Source organism: Accipiter gentilis, chromosome 24 (assembly GCF_929443795.1).
Source record: "Accipiter gentilis chromosome 24, bAccGen1.1, whole genome shotgun sequence".
In the NCBI taxonomy this organism is placed as follows: domain Eukaryota; kingdom Metazoa; phylum Chordata; class Aves; order Accipitriformes; family Accipitridae; genus Astur; species Astur gentilis.
The window spans coordinates 2,863,022-2,889,641 of NC_064903.1; the positions used below are offsets into that span (position 1 = coordinate 2,863,022).

At 37.4% G+C, this 26,620-nt stretch overlaps 1 protein-coding gene across 6 annotated transcripts; it reads left to right on the forward strand.

Moving 5' to 3' along the window:
* Positions 1 to 25,100, forward strand: CHIC1 (cysteine rich hydrophobic domain 1). Of its 6 annotated transcripts, none has more exons than XM_049827682.1 (7): positions 1 to 170; positions 7,329 to 7,383; positions 14,158 to 14,313; positions 16,923 to 16,979; positions 17,217 to 17,276; positions 23,480 to 23,534; positions 24,286 to 25,100. In XM_049827682.1, the coding sequence occupies exons 1-6, from the start codon at positions 1 to 3 to the stop codon at positions 23,510 to 23,512; spliced, it is 531 nt and encodes a 176-aa protein (XP_049683639.1). In that variant the 3' UTR covers positions 23,513 to 23,534; positions 24,286 to 25,100. The 6 variants fall into 6 exon arrangements, with proteins under 6 accessions (XP_049683639.1, XP_049683637.1, XP_049683638.1 ...); XM_049827680.1 differs by lacking the exons at positions 23,480 to 23,534; positions 24,286 to 25,100 and adding exons at positions 17,428 to 17,514; positions 20,128 to 22,519; XM_049827681.1 differs by having other exon boundaries at positions 23,480 to 25,100.
* Positions 25,101 to 26,620: the final 1,520 nt, after the last annotated feature.

Sequence of the window (26,620 nt, forward strand, 5' to 3'; positions counted from 1 at the left end):
ATGAGCGTACTACTCCCCAATATGGCGGACTTCGACACTATCTATGAGCTGGAGGAGGAGGAAGAGGAGGAGGAGGAGGAGTCCGAACCTGTGGTGCGGAGCCAGGAGCTGCCCCGGCCCCGCGATGCGCCGGATCCCGTAGCGGTACGGGGTGCCGGGCACATCACCGTGTAAGGAGTAGGGGGGGGGCTGGCGGCGGGCAGGAGGCAGCGTGACAGGCCGGTGTGGTGTGGCGGGGGAGGCGGCGGCCGGGCCGGAGCACCGTGCTGCCGGGGACACGGCTGCCTACCCGCTGGCGGTGCCGGGAGGGGGTCAGGACACGAAGAGGACTGTGCCCCATGTCTTTTTGCCCCGAGTCCCCCTTCCCCCGCGGAGGCGAGCTGCTCGCCTTGCTGCGGTCTTGCAGCCCTGCTCCCTCTCCCCGCCCCCCCCCCCCCCTCCCCCGTCACCTGGTTTGTGAGGGGAGTTTTGCTTTTAACTTGTTAAAACGGGAAACTTCGTGTTTTCCAGTAGCTCAAGGCAACCCAAAGTCACGAAGGAACAACTGAAGTTCAGCTGGCTGTTCCGTGCAGAAGCAGCAGCTAATCAGCCCTGGCAGTCCTGGGTATCCTTCTTTTTCCAAACAATCTGTTAGATAAAAAGTAAACGCCACACGGTGTGAGGATGAGCAGTCTGTTCAGACGATTTCACTGACCCTTCTCTGTCTCAGCTGAGCCATGGAGCTCCCCCCCACCCCCCGCACTGCAGAGGAGGTACATGGCTGTGTTGTAGTTTATCTGCTCCAAACTTAGTCGTGAGTTTGGTTTAGGCTAAGTGTTTTTATCATTAGAATGCAACATGAGCCAGAATGTTTGCTGCTCACTTAAACAGTTGGAACAGAAGATGAGCAAACCGCGTGATCATATATGTAATGTTTACTCATAGGGATTTTCTTAATATGCCTACTCCTGCAAGTGGAGGGATTAATATAACAAAGTACATCCATAACAAGCTGTTGGTCGTTGCACTCATTTTCATGGCAGGGAGGGAGCTATTGAAATTTTTGTATTGCAGAGATCCATCAAGCTTGTGTTGCTTTGAGTCTGCCTTTGGATTGCATAAAAGAATGCACATTTTTTTCTGTAAATAGGTGCAGTGTGATCTAGCTATCTGCAGCAAAAACACTGGGTGGGGAAGGTTCTCATCCTAAGAGAACTAATGTTGGATTTGATTCTGTGTCCGTCATGTAAGTCTAAATCAGGTTTGCATTGAGCTAGTGCCAGTGGATAGTTGCTCTGCTGCACCGCAGTGTACTTGCTTGTGTTGATGGCATTTCTTTATGTCCTGACTCGAAATAGCATGTGGCCTGACTAAAGGAGGGGTCTAACACAAGCAAAATGATCAGAATACCACATTCCCATCTTATTAGTTATCTGGTTTTAAGCACTAAACTGGAAAAAATGTTACGCACTTATTTGCTTTGTCTGCTGTGACGCTTTCTGTGTATTAGTGATGTTCCTTAAAGCTCCTTCTTGGCTCCAGCATCTTTTGGGGATGGGCAGGAGCGTCTCCAAGAACTCTGCCAACTAGTGATGTCTACATCAAAAGAAAACAATACTTGTAAGTGATGCGGAAATCATGAGCTAGCATACATGCCCTTGTAACTTCTTGAACTGAATTCCCATCCACTTTATTTTCCCTTTCTCCTGCTCCTCCCAGCTTTCTTCCTGTAACAAGTCTAACTACCTGAATGGTAGAAGGCAGCTTTAATCAGTTCATGACGTATTTTTAAATTGCCTTATATTAACAAAACCAGTGGATGTTACCAGTAAAATGCAAATAAACTCTGGACACTACGATATGTAATCCTAACCTCCTTATTAAATGGGAAATATTTTGCTTCCTAGAGTTTCTGGTTAGTATGTATCAGCTCTGAAATTCTGTCACTTTTTGATCACACAGATGCTGCTGCTTTTGAAATCAGTTGGCTTCAGAAGCAGCCTGCTCTAGTTACTGAAGTGAGATACATCATTGAGTAAAACTTGTGTTTGTTTTCTGAACCTGTCTGGAACATTGCTGATAAAAATTTCTGTCCTGACAAGTCAGACACTCTATGAAAAAAAAAAAAGGGTGAAAAAAAAAGAAAATAAAACCAGTTATTTTTAAAAACCCATTGTTTTCCTTGGATTTTTGTTTCAGATGCCTTCTGTTCCTCATCTGATACTGGCCTTCTTGGATACTTTTGGTGTATAAGAGAAGGGATAATTCTCGAATTCCAGGGTCATCTTCTGGTCCAGCTTTTCATGTGCAGTCCTCTTATAAAACTCCTATGTTAGTAGATTCAAACTATGTATTAGTTTCTTGCATGAGAGTTTTTATTCTTATGACCTTGTCAGTGAGCTGCTGACCCTAACAGAGTTCTTCTGCAGTATCCAACAGTACTAAATATAAATTCCAAGAATCTTCTGAGGGTTTTTAGCAGGATCTTGCTTTTTCCACTGACTGTTTCGCTAACCCTTTTACCCCTCTGCATGGTAAGAGTGATCATGTAAAGTTTATTTGTTTTATGTTACTCAGAGAGAGAAAATATATGTGAAAGCAGTTAGCAAAATTTATGCTCATCTTGTTCAATGCTCTTTCACTCTAGAAGATTCTTACTTTGAAACAATTAACCATCAGTCATATTTATTGTTTTCAGAAGGCTTTTGGATTTTAGAACAGAGAAATTGCTAGGACCTAGTAAATGCCTTTTCTTTGCTTCTGAAATTCCATTTGAATGAGTTATAAACTCATTGTTCGCTGTTTCTTGCATAGTCAGTGTGACTCTGGTTGTTGTATCCAAATATCTCAACATACATGTTTTTAGTGAAGACTGAGTCATATGCCTACCAAAGCAACGGCAGTAACTTTCAAAAAAAGAGCAGTAATCAAACTCTTAACTTGGTTATAAGTTTTTATTTATCTGATGTAATTTTTCCATATCATTAAGTCCATGTAGATGGATAGTGGTGATGTAATGAAATAGCCATTAAGCATGTTCTTGACCTTAGTACGCAGCTTGTGATTCCTGCTTAAGTCTGCAAACCTCCTAGTTTTAGATACAAGTTAAGGTTTGTTATTCCATTGTATCTTCTGTAGGAGTGCCCCAGGGGTCCGCAATCCAGGTGCTAATGAAAAGCATATTGGCATCAATTAGGGAAGGCAGGGAAGAGCCAGGTGCTCTCAGTTGTGATAAGATGACATTTGATTATTGTCTGATATTACTCCACCTTCTGCATATTTAAAATAGCAGATTCCATGTGTTTAAAATAGCAAATGACCTCAGGCTTCCACTAGTTACCAAGAACTTAGTTTTCCAAAACATCAACCATGGGTAAGGGTGTTCTTCAATAGTTCTGTTGGCTTCATAGGAAAAGGTCCTAGACGAGGAAGATAAATGTTAAGTGTTCAAAGAGATTTCAGCTCAGGGCTCTTGATGAATGTCTTTATTCTTTAATGCTGGACAAAGCTTAGATGATACCTCATAAGGAATAGTGTGTAGGATTTGAGTTCATCTGTTCAAGATAGGCTAAACCTAACCTGGATTAGGTGTGGGGAAAGGAGCTATGCTGAAAGGAGTTTAGAGAGCCTATTGTAAGAAAGTTGACTGAATGGGTTTAGCTTGTGTAGTCTAGTAAGACTGATTATCTATAAATACAGTAACTGGATAAATGAGAACGAAGTGCTATTTAAGTCAAAAGAAAAAAAAGGTAAGCACTTATACAAATAAGTATATCTGTTCTAGATATGAGAAGGTGTTTTTCAAAATCTTCCTCTTTCAGTTCTGGGAACAGGAAATGTTATTTCCCTATGGTGTGTAAACTAAGGGAAAGAATTTTATAATGTGATACCTGTTGCAGGTGGGGTTTGCAACTGATGATTTGGGGTGTTTGTTTCAGTCTTGAATTTGAGGGATTTATGAATATATTTTATTACAGCTCCCTGTGAGAAGTTGCATTCTCCGCACTTTACAGATGGGGGAAGAAGAGATAATGGCACTTGTATGATGCTATACATTAAAACAGGGAAAGGGAGACACAAGAACTAGAAAGTGAGGTCATCCTAATTCTATTCCAGTGTTATTTCCTATAGGAAGCAGTGCCTTGCTTTTAGAGATATATGTCATCCAGTGAGAAAATTGCAACTGTAGTAATATGGGTGACTTACCTGAATTTCTAAAGGTTAGACTTTGGGCAGCTTTCACTGAGGAGCCAGAGAACTAGCCCAGAAATAAGTCGCCACCAACTGATGTTTTAAATGATTTAAAGGACAGGTACTGGAATTTATTTTACATGGTGATTTTTAAATATACTGAATTTTAGAAGACTTCATAGGCCAAATCATGCTAGATCATTAGTCTGTTGTAGAAGGTCTAATGAAGTTACTTATCTCTTAATCAAGACTTTAGGTCTTAACTTTTTTTTCCCCTAATAACACTTCAGTACTTTTACAAAATTGCTCGCAAAGCTGTAGAACTATACAACATGCTGCTTTAACATGTCTAAAAATAATTATTTTTTTATTTGGTTCTTGAATTCTACCCCCTGCTCCCTGGTCTAATAGGAGTTTAATGTTTCTGAACTGTGTGGTAAATCATCATGAGGATAGTCTGTAAAACTTGTAGAGATGCTTTAGTAAAACTGTGCTAAAGGCCATCAGTAATGCTGACTAAACTTAGTTTTACAATGCAGCATAGTCCTGTTTTCAGTATAGTCAAAACCCTTTATTTTAGCCATTTGCAGGTGTCTGTGTAGAAGAGATGCATTTCTGTAACTGAGGTTTCTTGGATGTGTTATAACAATGGAATGTTTTGGCAGCTGATAAAAGTTTGGGGGTTTAAATACGTTTCATGACATCAGCCTTCAAATTTAATGTAATAAAATACATAATGGTCTTGTATTCTTAATAGATCTAAATCAGAAAGCACTAATTTATGTTATTCTTTATGGAAATTGGTGGTGCAATGGGAATTTTAATGAGTATGTATGACCAATGAGATAAAAGACACTACCTATGGCTTAGGAAGTTTTTGAACTATGAATTGTTGAAGGCCAGAAGAGTGTTCTGGGGAAATGCTAGTACAGGTTTGCTTTTTTTTTTTCTTTTGCTGTTTCCTAGGCGTCTGCTACTGGCCACTGAAAGAGTCAGTGTTCTGGGCTAGGTGGACCTTTGGCATGGTTTAGTGGAATTAGTCTGTTATATGGGTAGAGTAAATAATTCTGCAGTATTGCCTTGAACTTTCCAGTAGTTAATTTATTATGTTGTCTCATTGCTACAACTTTGTGATCTTTTTAGGTAGTTTCATTGCTGATATGCAGAAAAGTCCGTATTCCTCTAAACAAGCTTGTGTATGTGCTTCATATTGTTAGTCTTTAGAGGATTTTGTAAAGACTGAAAAGACTACCTCATTTCTCTTCATGTCTCCTTAAAAATAAATATATAGTATAATAATACTTGGAAGATTTCAGTATAAAAAGAAAAGCTACAAAATGCGGAGGCTGACATGCCAGATTACGTTCACAGAGAATGGAAATGCACTTTTATTAGTAACCTTTGTGCTTGCCTAAAATCTTACTGGTTTTACTCTTTGTTTTTGTAGCATTAATTTAACACCATGGCTTTCCAGTTCACTTGAATATGCAGTAGCTCATGCTGTGCTGATGTTCAGTTCACTCACATTCACGTCTAGAAACTTTCCTGTGAAAATATGTTGAATGAAACAAACGCAAATAGGTGGCAATTGGTTATAGTGCTTAGAATAGCTTAAGAGGTTGAGAAATACTTCTATTAAGATCTACTTTCTTTTTTTTTTAATGTTTTACACAACTAGTGCTCCAATATGCTGCTCTTTACAAGAGTCAAATCTCTGACTTAAATTAGCCATTGAAGAACTTGATTGGACTTCACCAGTATTGTTGACAAACATTTTAATTGGCTTACTGGATTTGTAGAGACAGCACAAGTTATTTTATTATGCTTCTCTCTTCTTTAAGGTTTATTTTACATTTTTGTATACTTATAAACAAGTTACATTGCCAAGTTTGGACATGTGAGTTACTACACTGTGCACATGAGTGTGTATGTATTATATAATGATAGGAGACTGATGACAATTCAGCAAGACTAGTATTTGTACAAGTTACCAGTAAGGAGTACTTCAGGTGTCAGTTTGACTCAAAGCAAATTCTGTCTCTCCATAAAGTTTGTTTCTACAATGGCTGTTACAGTACCGAATGTATTTGTACTTGTCTTTTTGGCTGAGATCCTTTGGGGTTTTTTCTTTTTTTGGAACAAAAATACTCAGGAGATAGTTTAGCAGAGCTGACAGTGAACTTGATGTACAGTATATTTAACTTTATGTTTGAACAGAGCTTAATGTTAAGTTTGTAAAGGTTGTTAAATTATTGAATTGTAAAGGTTAAAGATTTCAGTTAAGGTAGAGGGGATGGAAGATCAGAGTTCTTGTTCTGCAGAGGCTAGCAGGTTTAGCATCAAAGCTTAGTTAACTTCTTGCCTACTTACATGCTTTAAATATAATAATTAAAAAGTCGAGTCAGCCTGCATTGTCGGTGTCCTGTGATCTACACCACTAGCTTTTTGGAAATTTCAGTTGGTTCAGTAGTTTTGGAACTAGTGGTAACACAGGTCTACAAGCAAAGTCTAGCTCCCTGTAGGTTTCACTGGTTATAATGAAGACTTACCTCTTGCTCAAAGGCAAGAACGCTTCAATGAAGAATAGTCACAGTGATACCTAAGGCTTCATTTTCTTGAAGTTCATAGTTGTTTTAAAACTGTTCTTTGTGGGGGCTCTTACATGTTTTGGATGAGAGAGTTTAACTCAGCCCAAAGCAATTTTTTAAAACTATGTGGTTATAAATTTCTAAGATGATGATGAATGGGTTCATTACAACTAGCTTTATCTGTTGCATGTGAGTAAATTGCATGAGCAAGAAAAATAGCAGTAAAAGGATTATTGAACTTAGTAAAACTGGAATTTAATAGCTGGAGTTTTTTTTTCTTAAAGCAAAGATTGAAACTTACTGCCATCCAATCGTAAAAGAATTTTTGGGCTTTTAGCAACTTCAAGGTATTGAAGTAAGGCAACAAGCTATATTTCTCTGGCTTGTAAATGGCCTTATGAATGATACAGGAGACCTTATACAAATTTAGATTGAAAGCTCATGAAATAATGTAAATGTAAGGGCAAAAGAAATTAATATTTTTTAAGTACAAAATCTATTACTTTTTTCATTAAGGGAAACAAAATAAGTTAGGTGGAATATATTTTGTTTGTCTCTTTTGTTTTCAAGGTTTGGCTTGAGCAACAAGTTTGATACAGAATTTCCTTCTGTTCTGACAGGGAAGGTAAGTGTGAGATTAAACTGTTCTTTTAAATGGAAAGATTCAGTGCATCGAGTGGTTTCTGTGTTACAAATAACATGCTCATGAATCCGCAGTGCAGGCCAGGGCTGCATTGGAGACTGTTTGAACTGTATGAACTAGCTGGTTGATGACCAGTCCCTACAGTGTACTTTGAAAGACAAAAAAATGATATGTAGTGATTGCTATCATTATTGACATTCTAAACACAGAAAAGCTCAACGTGGCATCATACTGTTTTCATGCAGGCAATCTACATGAAAGCAAGACTCACTTAACCTTGCTTTATAGATTTCTGGAGTTTGTGCTACCTCCTGTGTGAATTAAATTATTTCAAATACTAGACTTCTCTTTTTAATATGTCTTGTCAAGCCTTGAGTTTATATTTAAACAGATCTCTGGAAGAGAATCTATTTTATCTGAAGCTTTAAGGAACAAAACATTATAGTGTTAAATCTACAGATAAAGTAGCTTTTTAGTACATTTTCAGAAATACAGTAATTGTTTAGGTCTGAAAATCAGTGGTGACAGGTCTCTTGCTTTCTCTGGAGTCCTGTCATCTTACTAAATGCAAGTTTAATAAATACTCATTTGTAGCTGTTAATGAAAACTTGTAGCAAAATTCTTGGTTATGGTTTTAAATTATTTTCTTTTTTTTCCTTTTTTTTCAAGATTTTAAAATTTTGAATTCTTTTTGTCTTAGGGTGGGGTTTTTTTTTTGGTTCTGCTGTTTCACACTCTGGTGCTTTTCTTTTGCTTCATTTTATATCCCCCCTGTGTATCTTTTCCAGAAGCTGTGAGGAAAAAGTTTATTTGGCTCTTACTGCTTTCTCTAATGTCATACCATACAGCTGTGCTATCTCTGCAGCCTCTTGCAGTAGTTGTTAAGTCATATTAACAATACACTAAAATGCAGCTGGATGGCATCTCCTGGTTCTGCCAAATCCATCTGGGTTTTTTCTCCTTCATTTTCACCCCAGAGTATAATGAATAAAATAGTTGTGTTGAATTTGTCCAGCTTTTTTGACAGCAGTACAATTGAAAAGCAGGTTGCTATTTGGAGTTTTTGGTTGTTAAAAGACAGACTGGGAACTCTGGCCTTGCTTCAGAATCTCACGGAGCTCAAAATGAAAAGTCTTACTGATTCCACACACTCTAATGTCAGGGCTGGCGATAACACCATTTGTATTTCTCTACCTTGCATGTCTAAGGTTTATTCTTTTCTGTGAAGCTCTTTCTGATCACCAAAAAGCCACAGAATACATTTTGGAAATAACAATTTTTATGTTCTTTTAGTCAAGTTTTAGTTTGTTATAAATAAGCCTACAGAAAATAACTAGCAGGAAGTGTTAAAACTTCACTTGATTATATAATTTCATCTCTTTCTGTCTCTCTGAAATACATTGGTGTGTATTAAAAAACCAAAACAAACCCAACACCCAAACCCACACTTTTTAATAAAGCATCAATGCCTCCCACATTTTCCACTTGATTGTCCTCCTCTTGTTAAATAGACAGTGAACAAAAGTTTAAATTAAAGTTCAGTTGACTGGTTGGACTTAATTTAGCAAAGAAAGGAAAAAGGAAGTTCTACTTGGCATTTACCCTTCTTGTTCTATAGATCTAATCAGTGACAACGTAAGTCACGTGAGCAGGGATTTGCTCTATATAGTTATGCTGCTTCTGTTGAGAATCTTGATATCCTGTTATCTTTTTCTCATGTGGATTTGAGGGGCTTTCTGAGTAAGAAGACCTTGAAAATGAATTAGTTCCCTTTTGTGAGGGGAAAACTGATCAAATGAGATAGTAAACACATTTTTCTTACTGCCTGCCACACACTGCTGTGAAAGACATTAAAAACCACAGTTGTGGGTTTTTTGGTTTTTAATGCTTTCATGAGTTGCAAGAAATAAATAATCTGCTTCTTCCTCTGGTTGTGGCAGTCAATCATGTTTATCCCTATTGAAACTGAAAAATCAGTCAGGTTTTTCCAGTAAGAAGGTTTTCTTCAAATACCCTGATAAATAATTCACAATAATAAGCCTTGTAGTCAATTGATACACCACTTTAAGATCTTTTACTGTTCTTAAAATACAAATTCTTTACTTTTTATGGAGTCACAATTTATGAATAGCATAGTGACTGTTTATATTAACAATTTGTGATTAAAATGTTTACTATGAACTTGCATTAGTACGCTGCTAGTATAAGGCAATGTCATACTTTATTAAGAATGTCTGTGTAACTCTAAGTTTAATGGCTTTGTTGTCCATTGTGAATTGATACTAATAATATCAATGGAGTGTAAAAGATGAAGCCATTAGGTAGGGTTGATAGACTTCTCTATGGTATTGTTTTCCTTTTTAATAAATACAGATGGAGTGCTAGCTTTTTAAGCACAGGATGAAAATCTATTCAATGCACAATAAAAACCCTAAATAGATAAAAACTATCTAGCTACACCTTTCTCCCAGAAGCACTAACTTTTTGGTTTTATGCCACTGTGTAGTCTTAGGAATTTACTTAAGATTCCTGACCCTCAGTTTGCCCATCTACATGATGATGATAGTAAACCTTCTGCTAATTTTCTTTTTTTAAAATCTGAAATACCCCTCCTTCTTCACCCACCTCCCCTGCCTCCTCATCCCCCAGTTTTTACAGAGTCTGGATGGTTATTTTAAATTAACCTAGACCTAAGATGCATGTAATTACATCTTAGATATTTGAGATGTGTTTGTTGCTTTTTTTGGGGAGAGGTAAATGTGTATATTTGAGGATAAAACATGAGCAATAAAACAATAAAGAAAAGGAAAATACCAGGTGGGTCAGATGTTGGGCCTAGCTAATTCAGCTTGATTGACTTAATATGCATCTTGCAGGATGAGATACAAGCTTCAGCTGGTTTATAAATACTGAGCTAGGCTTTCAAACAGTGCATTCTTTTAAACGGAATATTTTGAGAAAAGATTTGACTACACTTAATACAGAGGTGATATTTAACTTTTAATAATGTGATTGAACTTTGGCCTAAATTTAAATTCTGTGGGCTACAGTTTTATAGGATGGTTAATTATTTTAAAACAAGCATTTAAAAGCTTTTAACAAAATATTCTTCATGATATATGGCAAAATAGCACACACTGTTCCAGGTGACAAGAAAATGATGGAGGCAGTGAACCTTAAGGAAGAAAGTGGAGTTTCCTGCCCTGATCTTAAAACAACAAGGCTCCTATACAGAGACTACTGTGCAGTGCATGGAAGTGTAAGCCATAAAATGTGGTCTTGGTATTGTGATCCCAATGCAAGGTGATTGATAGGGTTTGGGATCACGATGATTGAAGGAGAAAGATCAGGCCTGCTGGGCTTTACTTGCTCTCTTCCTGTGTTTGTAGATTCTCTTGCATCCTGTTGTAAAATATTATGACACCCCCTCCTTTCCTTTTATGTTGGTTTGGGTTCCCCCCCCCCCCCCCCTTAAAGACCTAAAAGGAACTAATGTCACTTTACAAGGTGTACTGCGCAGCCAGGAGCTATGTACTTATCTCATTCTTTTCAAGACCCAGACAGAAACTCTCCAAGAGACTTTCCAAAATTACTTAAAACTAGACTTTCTTAGGGAGCTTGCTTTGTGCAGGAGGTGCTGTTAATTCTCTGTTTGTTTGAAATACATTAGTCATTTCATATTAACCTTTCAATATCTGTACCTGTGAGAAAGGCAAGATTTAAAATTATACCAGAAAATCAACAAAATTCTTTGGTGACTTTCATTTGGATACCATTTTATTATTAAATTAGAACAGTTCTTTTATTTAGAGATATTTTGTTCTTTGTCACTGTGTAACAATGCTTAACTGTTACTGAGCTGTAAACTGAGAGCAACAAAACTGTGTTTCGCTTCTATTTACCACAGAATGAGCCTTATCTTGGTCACTGGTTCCTTTAGTTTCAAATGAAGATGTGTAATTGACTGACAGAAATACTTACTGTGATTACATTTCCTAAAGGGAGAAATATATCCAATAGTTTGGGTTAGCCAAAACCATCTTAAGTAATTTCATCTTACGTTGCAGCTAAGAGATTCACTTTTACATGAAAGCATTTGGTGCATTAGCAGGTAGTAGCTTTTATAATACTATGTTAAGGTAAACATCATACCAAAACTTCTGCAACAGAAATTTTCTCTTTCTTGGTGGCATCCCAAGTTGGTTTCTAGTTTAGCCATTTGCAGTGCTATGCTCTACAGGAAGGAGAGTACTTCAACATTGTTCTTATAAAGTAGCATCAAACTGTGAACCTGATGTGAACAGTGACTCCCTTAAAAGTAGCACAGAAATATGGAATCTCATCATCCCACTGCTTTCTTATTAGGTCCCAAATTTTTCTGCCAGCTGTGATCTAAGAATCTGGTTGACTTCTCATGTTGGATGTTATCACTGATAAGGTTTCTTCATGGTAAATTCTAGACTGTGCGATTCCATTGTCTTTGGTAGCTTTCTACAGCTGTATTTTGGGGTCGGGGTGTGTTGTTGTCAAGGCCCGGTAAACTTTGTGCCTAATAGAAAAGGAAACATTCTCTTTTCTTAGTGGGATTCATTGCAGAAGTACTAATGGGCTCAAGCAAAAAAACCTACTTATTTTTATCTTTCAAATAAACAGATAAAATGATACATGTACAAATTTCAAAAGGCTTCTCAGAGAAAGTGCCATTTGTATATATCTAAATGTTAGAAGCATGTAAACTTCCTTAAGAGTTGAGAGTGCTAATTTGTTAATGTAAGTAATCTGAATTTACTTTGAAGCGTGTCTGACTGCAGAAGCTGTACAATGTTACCCATACTGCATACAGCCACCCCAACTGTACTTTACTACAAAACGTTTTCCCACACTGAAGATGAAATGGTCTTGCTCACGTGCATCTGATATTTGTTAGAGCCTAAATACAAGAGCCAGTGTTTGCAAAGAGATCTGTAAAACCTCCTGTTTCAGATACATGCAAGTACAGGCTAGTTTTCCACATTACAATGTGATTTATTTTTTTTTCTGTTCATTGAAAATGTCCCAATATGTGGGATCTGTTTCTTTTTGCCATTTTCTTTCTTTCTTTTTTTTTTCCTCCAAACTAAGGTGTCTGTTGTAAAATATATTTAAATGTTGATGTTCCAGTCAGTCTAAAGAAAATTTTACTTGCTCTGTTTGTATATGTAAAAAAATTATAAGACAGTCTATTTAATATGAGGAGGGGGGTGCCTGTATAATTGCAGAAGAAAGACTTTCTGTGTACTTATTAATTTCTGCTATAAAATAATCACAATGTTAAATTATGTTCTTATATTAGTAACTGTAGGTCTGGCTTGTGTACAAACCCAGATGACCTCTGACTCTATACTGCATGGTGATCTGAATAGCCAGGAAACAGACGTTGTATTTATTTACTCCCTTTCCTGCAATGTTTTAATGAATTTAGGTCTTGTGAATAGGCGGAGGTAGCAGAATCAGGTCCTCTCCATTTCCTGTCCCATAGTTTTGCTCCTTCGGTGAAAGGAGTCTTTGTCATTAAATTAATGCTTTTGTTGTTGTTGCCCCTGTTTGCAGAATCAAATGAACAGAGTTGGGCTTGCTTGGTTGGAAGGATTATGTAGTAGTTGCACAGCTTTTTATACAGACTAATTCTAGGGATTTTTTCTTCAACATGACAAGTAGTTAGGAAAGATTTTATATATTTTTTTTTTTTAAGTTGTTGTGCCTGACTGGCCAAGTCTATTGACGTTGGATCCGATTGCGCTGCTTTGTGCGTTCGAATGCTGGATTGTGTTGCAGTTAAGAGTGCCACCTTGGAGTCAATACCACGAATCCATATTTGACTTGTCAAGTATAAGTTACTTAGATTCTCTAGAGAGAGATGAGGGATTTGGGGTATGTAAATAGGTAAGTGCACTCACTTGTTTGCAAGAAACATGCTGCTATCAGAGGACAGAGCTTATTTCTCATAGAAAATGTGGTTTTCCACTGTGACTCTGCAGTGGCAATATATAGAAAATATTGAGTAAGCTCTGCTGAATATTCCTTAATTTAAGTAAGTTGTTTTTCAACAGCTAGGCTTTATTCATAACCCTGTACAAGATGCATTTCTTTGCCTTGAATATAATCCCGTATATGTCTCTCCAGCCTTCCCTATTTTAGGAAGTGGCCATAAGTGAAGTTGTGGCCTCATGTCAATATGGACCACTTCAGGAATTTATCCGTGGACAGAGGTCCACCTTCACCCAGGCACAGTGTAGACTTGCATTGGTATGAAATGAATTCGGACAATATTATCCCTTTTTCTATGTGACACACAGGTGTTTTTACTACAAAGCTGCCCCACATTCCCTTGGAAACCAGATATTTGTCATTCCTACTTTTTATTTGGTCACCGTAGCCAGTGTGTATGTTGCACAGCTGTCTCCAATTTCTAGTTTTGTTTGGGGCCACTATATTATCAGGACACTTGATTTATTAATGGTGCAATAAATAAGGATGAGGCTGTTCATCTAAGTGATGTTTAGCTTTTTAATGCAAGTTTTTGCAAAGCATGCACCATAAATGAATTTGTTACAGGAATGTGACTTTTTCATGTTCACTGAGTGGCCAGTGTTTTAGAAGATGGGGTCATGTTGTATAGTGGTATTATGGTTCATTTACATTTTAATCTGTACAGGCACTTATTGAGAAATTACACCTGTAATGGCTTTCCACTGAAGTTCAGCACTTCTTTTGCAGGTTGCCCCAGAAGAATTCAAGACCAGCATCAGTCGTGTGAATGCCTGTTTAAGGAAGAATCTCCCTGTCAATGTAAAATGGCTGCTTTGTGGCTGTCTGTGCTGCTGCTGCACACTGGGCTGTAGCCTGTGGCCTGTAGTCTGTCTTAACAAAAGAGTAAGTACATGTTGCATTCTTCTTATTCTATTTATTTCGCAATTACTGATAACATTAAATAATGTTTAATAGTATCATCCCCATTTCAAAACCCTTTTTTGTCTCACTTGCATTCCAAAGGTTATTCTGTTTTCCATTCCTTAGAAAGTAGAAAAAAATGTTTGTTAATGAAGTAAACTATACCAAATTACCAATTGAATTAATAGTTTTAGGAATAGCTAATCCCATCTCAGTTCAAAGAACAGGATGGAGTACATGATAACCTAAATTTCCAGGATTTCTAAAAGTCTAAGAATTGAATTAAATGAAACAAACACAAATTTGTTTTCTATTTGGGAAGTTTAAAGACTTCCCATTTATTTATTTATGTATTTATTTTCTTACGACAGAAAGTTGACAATTCTTGTAATCAGGTCCAAAGTAACAATTCTGAAAAGAGCTTTAGCAATATCAAGTAAACATGATCCTAATTACCTGTATGGTTTACATTTAGAATTGATTTATCACAGCAGTAAATGTTTAGGAAATACCTAAACAGATATAGTATAATGATATTCTTTGCAGCTACATACTTTGTAAGACTTGTAGCCATAAAATCTTATTATCCAAAAATGTAAATAGTATGTAGGTGCACTAGGGAAAAAAACTCTCACACTTGTCAATTTAATTATAGTAAAAGCTCTTAAGTAAAAAGTCTGTTAAAAAGTAATACTTCCGGCTTCTGAAAGTTTATGATCTTTAATAAAACAATCTGAAAGCAAAAACAAGGAATAGGCATTGGTTTTCAAAGAAAATAAAACAGTATCATTTTGACAAACGTTCCAACTTGCTCAAAAAAAAAGACTTGCGTTGACTGGTATCGTGTTTTTGGTTAAAAAAAATGAAATGCACTAAAGGCATAATATGTTAACTTGTTGAACTGCTGATTGCTGAAGCCTGTATCACTAAAAAGTTAAAGGACTTGTTTTAGCTCATTTTATCTGCCTTTATAAACATTGTTATTGCAGAGGAATAGGCTTGAGGTATACTGATGGAATATTTAGTTTTAAAACCATATTTAATATTCTTGTGCTAGTGAAAATCTTAAGTAAATGCCCATGTGATGTTGTAGCATTAATGTAATTCTCAAAGGGTACAAACAATATGTACCAAGTAGGAGTAGGGAGGATCATGTTAATTTCTGTCAGTATGTGTGTGTCTATATATTAGAGTGATTTGATCGCTCTAACAATCACAAGTATGAGATGGTTCTTAATTTTCTCTTGTGGTGGGTTGAACCTGGCCAGCAACTAAGCACCCACCAGCCACTTGCTTATTCAGCACCTTCCCCCTGCCCCCAAGCAGGATCGAGGAGAGAATCAGAAGAAAAAAAGTAAGAACTCCTCATGTGTTCAGATAAAGACAGTTGAATAAGTGAAGGAGAAAAAGGGAAGAAGACCCAAGTAATGCAAAGGCAAATTGGTCGCCACCTCCCACCAGCAGACCGATGTGCAGCCTGTCTTTGGGCAGTGGGCTACTTTGGAAAGAATAGCCCCCAGTTTTATTGCTGAGCATGATGTTACATGTCATGGAATATCTCCCTTTGGTCAATGCTGTTCAGCAGTAGCTAAAACATTGATGTGGTATCAACACTATTTTAGTCATAGATCTAAAACACAGCACCATACAAGCTGCTATGAAGAAAATTTAACTCCAGCCCAGCCAGTCCCCATACACCCATCTAGCAACAAAAGGCGTTATGAGACCCGAATGTTGGAATATGAAACTAAGACTACTGAAACAGGAAACAACATGTACTTTTTAATTCCAAGGATAGCTTTGTCCCTGGAAAAAATTACAAAGTGGTGGATTCTCCACCATTAAGTCTTTGACTCAGAATTGGATAGCATTGTATCTTTTTTTAATGAGATTGTGTAGCTCACCTACCATTATTAGCTTTAGCAAAGAAATTGGTGGATGGAATTCTGTGGCATACCATGCAGGAACTGGAGAAGATCATCACAGTGGTATTTTTGTGACCTTAAAAATCACTGAAACTCCAAAAATCTTCTCCTTTCCCACAGTTGTGGAAAGAGCAGAATATGAAGGTCATACGCACTTTGGTATCCAAGAGTTGAAAATATAGGCACTGTTTGTTGTGAGCTGGAATTCTGTAGCATTGAGATTTTTTTCAGGATTCAGATAACAATTACATTAGCAAAATCTAGAAATTACATGTATGTAAATTGTGTTGTCAGTAGCCCACCTGTAGCGAGTGCAGTATTTGGCCAAGAGAACGTGGGAGATTCTGTTTTGGCTTGGCTATGGCCAGTAAAAATACTACATTCAAAAGGATCTCTTACTAAGTAAATGAATTCTGGGAAAGTTACAGTCCTAAGTTAACAAAAAACACATATACGTGGGTGTTTTTTTCTGAAGAAGATCTGATGTTGAGGAGTGGGGAGTTGAAGTGGTAGGACTTCCATTCATAATTTCTCTTTTGCTTGGTTCTACTTTTATAAAACTAGCTTATTTTAGATTAATCTTAAGCCAGAAATGCAATAGTAAGATTCTTCTGGTTGAGGCTGGCTACTGAACCTTTTATAATACAGTTTCGACTTACTTTTTAGACTAGAAGATCAATTCAGAAGTTATTAGAATGGGAAAATAACAGACTGTATCATAAGGTAAGAAAAGTTAGAGTGCTTGGTTTTTTCAGCTTTAAGAATAGTAAATTTTTTTTTTTTGCATAATTGGCATGTAGGAATTTTACAGTCTTGTTATAATTCCATACTTTATACTGATCTTAAACCTGTATCTGCAGTGTTCCAGATCCTAATAATTTGATATTGCTAATGCTTGTTATCTTACTCATCAAAGCAATGCTGTGGTATGCATTAATCCTTTGATAATTACTTTCTTAGCTTGGTTTGCACTGGAAGCTGAGTAAAAGGAAATGCGAAACTAGCAATATGATGGAATATGTAAGTATTCTGTTACTTACTTGGTATTCAGCATACCTATGATTTTATAGAGAAAATCCTTAACTTACTAGACTATCACCTATCAAAAACAATCTCTCAGAAAAACGTGCAGTTGTGTTTGACATACACCCATGAAAGCCACTTTTAACAGGAGCAGCCATGGCATATATTGAGACTTGGAAATTGTCACCACTAAACATGTCTTCTTCTCATAACAAATCCTACATTTGCACTGCAGGTACACTTGTTTTGATCTCTAATTTGTAATGAGGGAGATCCACTGTGACTTTGTGCATTGGTGTGATTCCCACACCAGGCCATAGTTGTTTAATGCTTACCCACCTTTTCAATTGGTATTCATAATTGCTTTCATTCAAATTCTTTGTGCAGAAATATTGCGTTTTTATAGTAGTATGGGTTTTGTCTGGATTTTTTTTTTCTTTTTGCTAGCTCTGAATTTCATAAAGTTTTAACCAAGACAGTCCATTTAGGAAAGCAGAATTCAAAATATTTCTGTGGTCCTACTATTCCCCATACACTTTCACGTATAGCTGTGAAGATTGTGTAGGCTTGAAGAAAAGAGATAGTCACCCCTGAAAAAGTGAAGTGTCCAGAAGCCCTGTATTTCAAAATGACTGAAATCTCTGCTTTGTTATTATGGGAAACATTCCCTCCTTATAGAGTATCTCAGATATGTTTAGTCTTATGTACTAGCTAACGTTGCATGGAAATTGTGCTGAAAGTCTGAACTTCTTGGTTACTGTGTTCTGTTCTTGTCTTTTTCCCTTCTTCAACAGGTAATATTAATAGAATTCTTACCAAAATATCCCATATTTCGACCTGACTGAGGAACAGCATTTGGTCTTTCATGTTACCTGTCATTTTCTACCCTTAGTGCCTTGTAGATGATTTTGGAAAGAAGATGGTCTACTTTGCTGTGACTTAAAAATGTTCTTCAGTAGAGTATCTTCCTTGCTATGTTACTTTTTTTCATTAAGAAGAGAACAATTTGCACATTTTTTTTATGTTAAATGAGGCTTCTATGTTGCACTCTGAATTTTTAACATTAACAATAACTGATATAGTTGCCACTAGGGATCTAACATCAGTGCTGCTTAAACTTGTTCTGAGCATGCTGCCTTATTAATTTCTATATTTGCTGTCCTCAAACATGCATCCTAATGCCATGTCATACTATATTTCATTCTAAATGTCGCAATCCTATAAACCCTCAGTAGAAATGTCCAGGTAAGCGTCTAGTAGTAATGATTTTAGTATAACTTGCTTGCATAGGACTTGCAATCAACAGCACTGGTTTTGTCCTGCACTTTGCAAAATCATCATTTACATTAGGGGGTTAATTATTTTACCCCCTATGGATTTGTAAATATTGACTCTTTGCATAATGTAAAGTGTGGTATGCCAAGGTTTACAGAATGTAATATAGCTCTTATTCTATTGCCAACAGTCTGACATCATTTTATTCGTTACATTTGCTAGTATCCCTCTGATTGTATAGACCCATCCACGTGCTGTTTTTATGGTAAAGCCATAATAAGTTTGTACATACTATCAAATGTGTAGGGCTCAGTTGCACTTTCTTTAGTAAATGGATAAAAAATGCATAGCATTTCTGTCTTCTTTTTTTTTTTTTTTTTTTTGAAGTATTTCAGGTGGTGTTTGTAGCACCTGAAATAGGAAGTTTAAATACTGTTCACCTTTGGAAAAGTTGCATTTGTGGGGTAGATGGCAGCTGCCAAATATCCCAAGCCTCTTTCTAAGTTAGGAATATATGGATGCCAAGTTTTGTTTTTAAGTAAGGCAAAAAATGTTTCATAATTGGGAGACCTTCATTACTAAGGAGAAGAATTTGGAACAGCCAAATCAAAGCTGAAGTAACACTTTCAGTGTTTTCATAGTGTGATAGTACTTCAACACTTTAACAGTTAAGTGACATGGCATCCTTTCCAGTGGAAATAAATTTTATCTAAATCAGAGTAGTGTTTCAAAATATGCTGATGGGAGGAAGTGGTCCAGTTGAAAGGGTTCATGCATATGTTTTGGTGTTCAGGTACAGTCTGAAGAGTCACAAATGCCTTGTGGAATTCACAAGTATTTTTGGATTCTTCCCAGTTTGCCCGATCTCAGGAAGGGAAGTAATTGTAGAAAAACTTGCTGTAATGGCTGGCTGAAGCAAGAACACTTGATAATAGTAAGCAAATGAAAACTGATGCAAGTTCCCTCCCCTTCCTAACTAGAAATAAGAAATCAGAGAAAAAAACAGCAGATGACTTGAGTATCTGTAAGTTGTGATGAATATCATCGTAAGTGTCCAGGCATTTCTTTGCAGCAGCTTGACTCCTTGTGACATCATTCCAAGTTGCTTTTTAGTTTCAAGGTTACTTGGGATTTCCTCTGAATGTATTTGCATCTTTTCAGTATGCAATATTGTCTGAAAATATAGTATTTGTAAGACTATTGCATTCTAATAACCGTAGTAGGCCAGATTTCTTGTATGCAGTGTTTACAGAAGGCCAGTTTTATGCAAGTTGTTAACTTCGAATCAAATTTCGTGCTATTCTTACTGTACAGCTGAGGAGTGTCAGACTCCAGCGCTTACAGTAGTTTCCAATCACAGACTGATGCTTCAGATTCTGAAATCTGTATACTTAGTGCAGATGTTTCATTTGACTGGTAGATTGGTGACAACTAACTGTGTAATTACATTTGTAACATAATGAATAAAAACCTACTGTGTTTGAATTTAACATTAGCTACACCTTGCAACTTGGATTTCTATCGCAGAACCAAGCAAAGTGTTCTCTCCAATTTACTTTTTTTTTTTTTTTAGGATGAGTGTTAACTGGAAACAGAGAAAATACTTAACAGCAGAAAAATGCAGTGTAAACCAAAACTGAAACAGCACATCCAATTCTATGTATTTCCCTTACAAATCAGTTTCTGGAGTAAATGAAGGGAGCTTGGCTTAATTAACAGAACAATGGAAGTTTCTTACTGTTATGCCAGAACATTGTTAGTAATTTTCTTTGTGTGTGTGTGTGTGTGTAAGAGGCTCAAGAAATCTCAGCAGGTTCTTATTTTCTTCTTTATGTGACTATATTTTCAAATGTTCTTTTCCAACTGAGAGAACAGGCAAGCTGAATGAGAGCTCTAGTAATTGCTAGTGAATGCTGAGCAGTCTTCTGTCTCACTGCTAAAAGAAATGCTCTTCAGTCTGTGCTGACTTCATCGTATTCAGTTGAAAATTTCTCAGACTGATTTGTCTTGTTTCTATGAAATGCTGTGCCAAACTGAGAGAATACCCTGAGCTACAGGAGCCCCTAGTCCCTCTGGGCTGTTCCCTGGCCACCCTGTGCTGCGATATGACCAGAGATCCAAGGCAGAACAAAACAAGATCACAGCTTTTGCTTTCCCACCCTCATCCCTTTGTCCCCTTCCTGCGGGCCTGGCCACGTCCAGTGCCACAGGCTGCTCTGCCTGCAGCAGATTGTCTGCCTCTGAGTCTCTCCTGGGCACTAAATCACAGAATAATTAGTTTTTAAAGTTTACATTTTATGTATGTAAATTCTATACATTTGACTTTGTCCTTAATTGTTATTTGTATAGTCTTCAAACCATGAAAGGGTCTCTTCTTTTTGTGTTTTAATAGACATTTAAGTATGTGGCCATAAAGCAACTAGTAAAGAATGAGAGCGCCAAAACTGCCATTTACAGTAAGCCGTAAGGTTTTAATAAGTAGATAAATTTGCATTAAAATGCAAAACCAGCAAGCAGTATTATATTTGCATCTGAAAGACATAGGTTCTGTAGCTCATTTAAAGATGAAGGCAGCTGTAAGTACTACTCTGAACTCTGTGCACTTCTGCTCTGCCTACAGGTTCTTTTTTGCCTGGGCTATCCTTTGCTTTAATATAAAGACATTCAGGTGTAATTGTATCTCACGAGACTGAAAATCTCATTTTTGACAATAAGTCAGCATTAATTGGTAAACCTGTTTGTGGAGGACACTTGTTAATTGGAGAAAGAACTTTTAGCAATATAACAGAGATTAATGTTAGCAAAGTGTAGTGGAAGTGGTAAAGAAAGTGCTTTGATTGGTTCTAACAAAAGAGAAAGCATTGTGCAGAGAGTGAGGAGAAAAGGGAACTAGTAAGTATCAGTAGTATGAGTTTGCAGCAGATCTTTAAAAGCAGTTACTGTCTACCAAATCAATGTTTAATTTTTCATATAAAGATGTTGACACTAACTTTCTTTTGTAGTTTTTATCTAGGAAATATTTGGGTTTCTATCTAGTAAGTTTTGTATCTAAGGAGTACTGAAGTATTAAAGAATACTGGCAGAGCATCAAAGCTCTTACCTACCGTTTCCCCACCTGCATCTGTGAAGTTGTTTTACCATAGGAGGAAAAAAAGTGTTCCAAGGCATGCACAGACAAGTCTAGGAAGTGTGGATTGAGTTGTAGATGGGTGACTTTAAAACAGGAAACATTTTTGCTAAATCTGGTGTGGTCTTGATAAATAAAAAAAAAAGTTCCTCTGTTTTTCTTGATAGGTACAAAACTCCACATGCAAAAACATAAATATATGTATATGATTGTCCCACTATGACAGTTTTTACTACATTCACTTGTCAACACACTACCATTGGAGCAATAAAAATGTCATGCTATTAATATTCAGTGTAAATAATTTATCATTTTAGTAAGTAATGTTATGTGATTCTTCTGCCTTTTGTTTTCTGTTTTTGGTGTTCTTATGGTGTTGTAACATTGCTTGTACTGCTTAAGAAAAGTGGTTTTGTTTAAGCTGTATGAAACTTTGTGTTCTTAGCATTTTTATTCTGTTTACAAGTGAACAGCCACTTTTTTAATAGGACCTCACATCTTGAGACTTTTTTTTTTTTTAATTAAAATAAAATTCTAACTGAGCTCGATTTCTACAATTTACTGCACTGGCTTGTGCCATTAAAAGAAGCTGGAAGTCAGACATGCTTAATCACTTTGAGACATTTTTCTTTAATTAAATTTAAAGATTAAAACCTTTGAATAGTGCAATGTGTTTATGGAGAAAAAAAATCTTTTGCGTCTCTCCCTGTAGCAGTGTGCTGATCAGCTGTGAATGGAATGGCAATAGTGATGGGTTTTCTTTAAATGAGACATGTTCCTGGTACGGCCAGATCAGGTGCTTGTATTGGGACTTTTAAGTATGGTTTGGCAGGTTTAAAGAACAAGACTTGGAAAGCTTAGGAAGGCTTTCTAAAAAAGAAAACTGCAGAATGATCATCACATTTAGTCTTCCAGATAATTTGTTTGGTTGGCTTACCAACCTCTCTTGTAAGGACTTCTTGTAGGAGTCTCTTGCTGCAGTGTTCCTCTCCAAAAAGCAGAGGGTTTTCTGCTGTGCTATGGTAGGTGCACCTCAAAGGGAGCCTAACCTGAGCATGGATAGTGTGTGTTAGTGAAATAAATCATTATCTTATATAAAGGATTGTGAACGTAGGACAATGCAACCTTTTGTGTGTGTTAACAGGCTAGCTTTGTAGCTGTGAAAGCAGGACTTAAAATTAAAGCCTTTGGCTCATCCCTGAGGGAAAAATACTGCATTCCTGAAATGGGCACATGCAATGTTTTTGTTGAAAGTTGGTGTCCTCAGTTGTTTTGGGCAAATATAGGAGCATCTGGGCTGACATGCTGTTTAAGCATGAAACTGTTACTGAATATTGTTTGAGAAATTTAGAGAATGTTACTGTGGTGTTAGGCCAAATATAGGAACACTGGGCTGACTCACGAAGCTAATACACTGTTAGGGTTTATGAGATGTAATTGCCTAGACTACTAGCAAAGGTCCATTTTAAGAATATTTGGGATTTGGCCCTGACTTCTCGTATTGGAAGGTAGTTTTAGAACTGTTTGGTAGCGAAGCTTACTATAATGTCTGTGCCACTGTATTTATAATGCTATATGTTTGTCGTGTCAGTATCGTTCTTCAGCATAAATAGCTGAAGTATTCCAGCTGAGTTTCTTTTTCTACTTAAGCTTATAGAGATTTAAACCCTTTAGTCTTCATTTGCTAGACAAAATGAAATATGTTAGTCTCCTCTCAAAAGCAAATTTCTCTGTTTCTGATCATCCTACTTGAATTTGCTTGCATTTATTCCAGTTTGAATTAATTTTCCTTGAATAGGGGTGCCCAGAAGCAATGGGATATTCCAGATAATGGCTCATGGCTAAGGCACCAGGTATTTCCATGTAGATAGTTCCCTCTCTTCTGTGAAAATAATGGGATCCATTAAATTTAAAGGATCACATTTGTCTCCTTAATGGCTATATTGCACTTCTGATTCATAGCTATTCTGTGATAAATTTGGGACTTTTTCTCTTCAGTCACTTCTAGTTTATACAAGCTCCCAACAGACACTCTCATTACTGGTCCCATCAGTCCAGACTCATCATTTGACACTTTGTACTGTTGAATTTCTTGATACTTATATTACAGTAGTCCTCCTAATCCTCCAACTCTTCTTGTATATGCACTCCCCTTCCTCCTGTAAAAAAAAAAAAATCTTTGTCACTGACTGATTCCATCTACAAAGTTAACAAAAATGTTTTTACTAAAAAGATTAGCTCCAAGTTTGATGCCTGAATTCTGCTTGTAATTTGCTGAAAGCCCTTTTACTTAGTCCCTTACCCGATCTGAATTTTTCTGTTATTTCTCCATCAGACTAAACCAGTAATTTCCTTGCTGTAGTTTTTCTGGTAGATCTAACCTATTTGGACTTTGTTGATTTATACCTGTTTATTTTGTAAACATGTGAACAGGACAGATTCGGGGTCTAGGCTAAACTACTGAATTTTTGGCATTTTCTGTAATCACTGGATCTGTTTAGAGGATTTTCCTTTTAATATTATTCACATTTTATTTCACATTCTTTTATATAAAACTGTATGATCCATGGTAGCCTTTTGAACAGTAAACTAAAATTTCTGCAGGAAAGAGATTTGTGTATCTAAGTTCACTGATAACAAATACAACCTGAGATTCCTGCTAGAAAAAAAACCACTTGTTAAGAACACTCCAGAAACATGGGATATCCAAAATTGTAATAAATCTGGAAGGAGGTATTACGGTAGTCTCAGAGTAAAAATAATTTAAAATTAAACTAAAAGGTGTATATTAAACAAAAGGTAATGACTGATCTGTATTTAGTGTAAATTATGTGATGTACAAGCCTAAATAAGTAATTGAAAATTACTGGTTCTCCAGACAGTACCTACAGGGATGCCCTTGGACATTGGTGACAATGAAGTGCCTGAATAGGGCAGCAAAAGTAAAAAGGAGTTCTCATTTTAGCAGGATTGTAGACAATGCACTAACATGCGTAGTGGTTGTGACAGGTGCCCTGTTTGAGATGCTTTGAAGCTGTATGACTTGCAGAATATGGTCCATTAGGACTTTCTGCAAACAATAGCCCTAAGGTTGAGCACATAAAATGGCTCAGAGTGCCCAAATAATAATAGGAATGGCTAGGAGAAACCACAGCAATGTGGTGCAGCTCATAAACTTAATTCCACACTAGTTTCCTACATACCTGAACGTTTCATCCTTCATCAAAGATGAGTTTATTTTGACCTTAAAATGCCAGTCTCTTGGGTGGTGAAATCCATAGCTCCAGAGGGTCAGTCCACATCTTAATCTGAACTAGATTTTGAAGTGCGAAGTTGTAAATTGAAAACTAAGAAGCCAGTTATCCTAACTGCTGTTTCTATCACAGTACAAACAAGTTACTTTCCAATGTAATTTAATTCCTTTTGGGTTTGTTTTGGTGGTGGGTTTTTTTTTTTTTTTTTTTTTTTTTTTGTTTGTTGGTTTTTTGTTTTTTTGTTTTTGCTTTGGGTTTTTTTTTTTTTTTTTTTTTTTTAGGTAATTCTCAAGTGTTTGTAAGATGCTGTTTTGGGACCATCTGGAAAAAAAACCCACAAAACTGTTGTAAATCTGTTAATAGGCAACAAGAGTTGTTGGCCAGTGCTGAGGCTCTTTGTATGAGTGGCAATTTTCCACCTCTGTGAGTTAATCTGAAACCACTGGTAGTGTATAACAAGGGCATCTCAGGGGTCGACTCTCAATATATTTTGTGGGTCCTGTGGAACAGTTGTCTAATTCCTTTTCCAATTGCTACGGTGAGTGTTTGTTCAGCATTTTTTTCCACCTGTAGCAGAAAGCAGGGGACAAGGAGGAGGAGGAATGGATCCTAGCCACACTTGGACCACAAAGAGAAGAGACGCTTCCGAGGTAACTTTTTGATAACGGTATTTTTTCGTCATTGTTGAGCGTATGGAAATGGTAACTTGCTTTATGACTCTTTATAATTTTCAGTAGCATTGAGTAGTGCTGAAAATCACATTGCTGTAAGTTTCCATGTAGTACTGATGGAATTAAGAGCCTTGAAACTCAGAATGAGTGATACTAACTGGTACAGCTACTCTAAAGCAGAAGCTACCAGATGGCTTTGAACTGGCAGAAGAATAAGCATCAGGCACTGCACCTTCAGGGAGTAAAACGTGAAATTCACTTACGAGGTGCAAAGCCAGAAATGGGTCGTGTAAATCCCACCCCAAAAGTACCGAACTCTTTCATAGTGTCACCAGCTGTTTTGTGGATACTGCTGTGTTGGCAGTACAGCTGTTAGGACTTGTGAGGCGAACACAAATAGCAGTGTTACTTGCCTCCGGTCGCTTCCAGAAACCTCGCTGGAAAGGGTGCTGGGCTCCTCGAGCCCTGCGGGGAGCTCCTCGCAGGAGGCCCACGAGTGAGCCTCAGCCACAGGAGCCGCGATGACTGTTTGTGCTCTTCCGCTCTCTGTGTTGAGCCGATTTCAGCAGCTGAACCTCTCTGGAGTCTCAGTCTTACCAGCCTCGTAAAAGACTGAAGAAAATTTTGGTGTTCTAGAACAGTCTAAAGGTGACATCCACGGTGCAAAAGGCAGGTGCGTGGCTCTGCTTGGGAAGCGGGTTGTTAAACCCAGCCCGTGGTGTGGGTCGAGACCTGTACGGGCTCTGGCTGCGAAGCACCGCACCAGCTCCTGTCGGCGAGATTTGCGATGCAAAAGATTGGGTCGATCGTGACAGGGAAAGCTGTCGCCGTTCACGTGCCGGTGGGCTACCGGGACAAGGCTCGACTCTTTGCTGGGGAGATGGAAACCCGCTCGTCCAGCTGACAAGCGTCTGCTGTGGCTGCAGGGCAGCTATCCGGGCAACCCCACCCCTCCCCCCCCGCTCCTCTCCGCCCTGCCCTGCCCGCCGGGGCTGCGGGACAGCGCGCGGCTCT

What these genes read in the sequence shown, in the direction of transcription:
- CHIC1 (XM_049827679.1), top strand. Translation starts at nt 1, where the DNA reads ATGAGCGTACTACTCCCCAATATGGCGGACTTCGACACTATCTATGAG. An exon ending in GGTGCCGGGCACATCACCGT is followed by an intron (nt 171 to 7,328) that starts GTAAGGAGTAGG and finishes TTTGTTTTCAAG; the next exon opens with GTTTGGCTTGAGCAACAAGT. An exon ending in CTAGCAATATGATGGAATAT is followed by an intron (nt 17,277 to 18,073) that starts GTAAGTATTCTG and finishes CTTCTTCAACAG; the next exon opens with GTAATATTAATAGAATTCTT.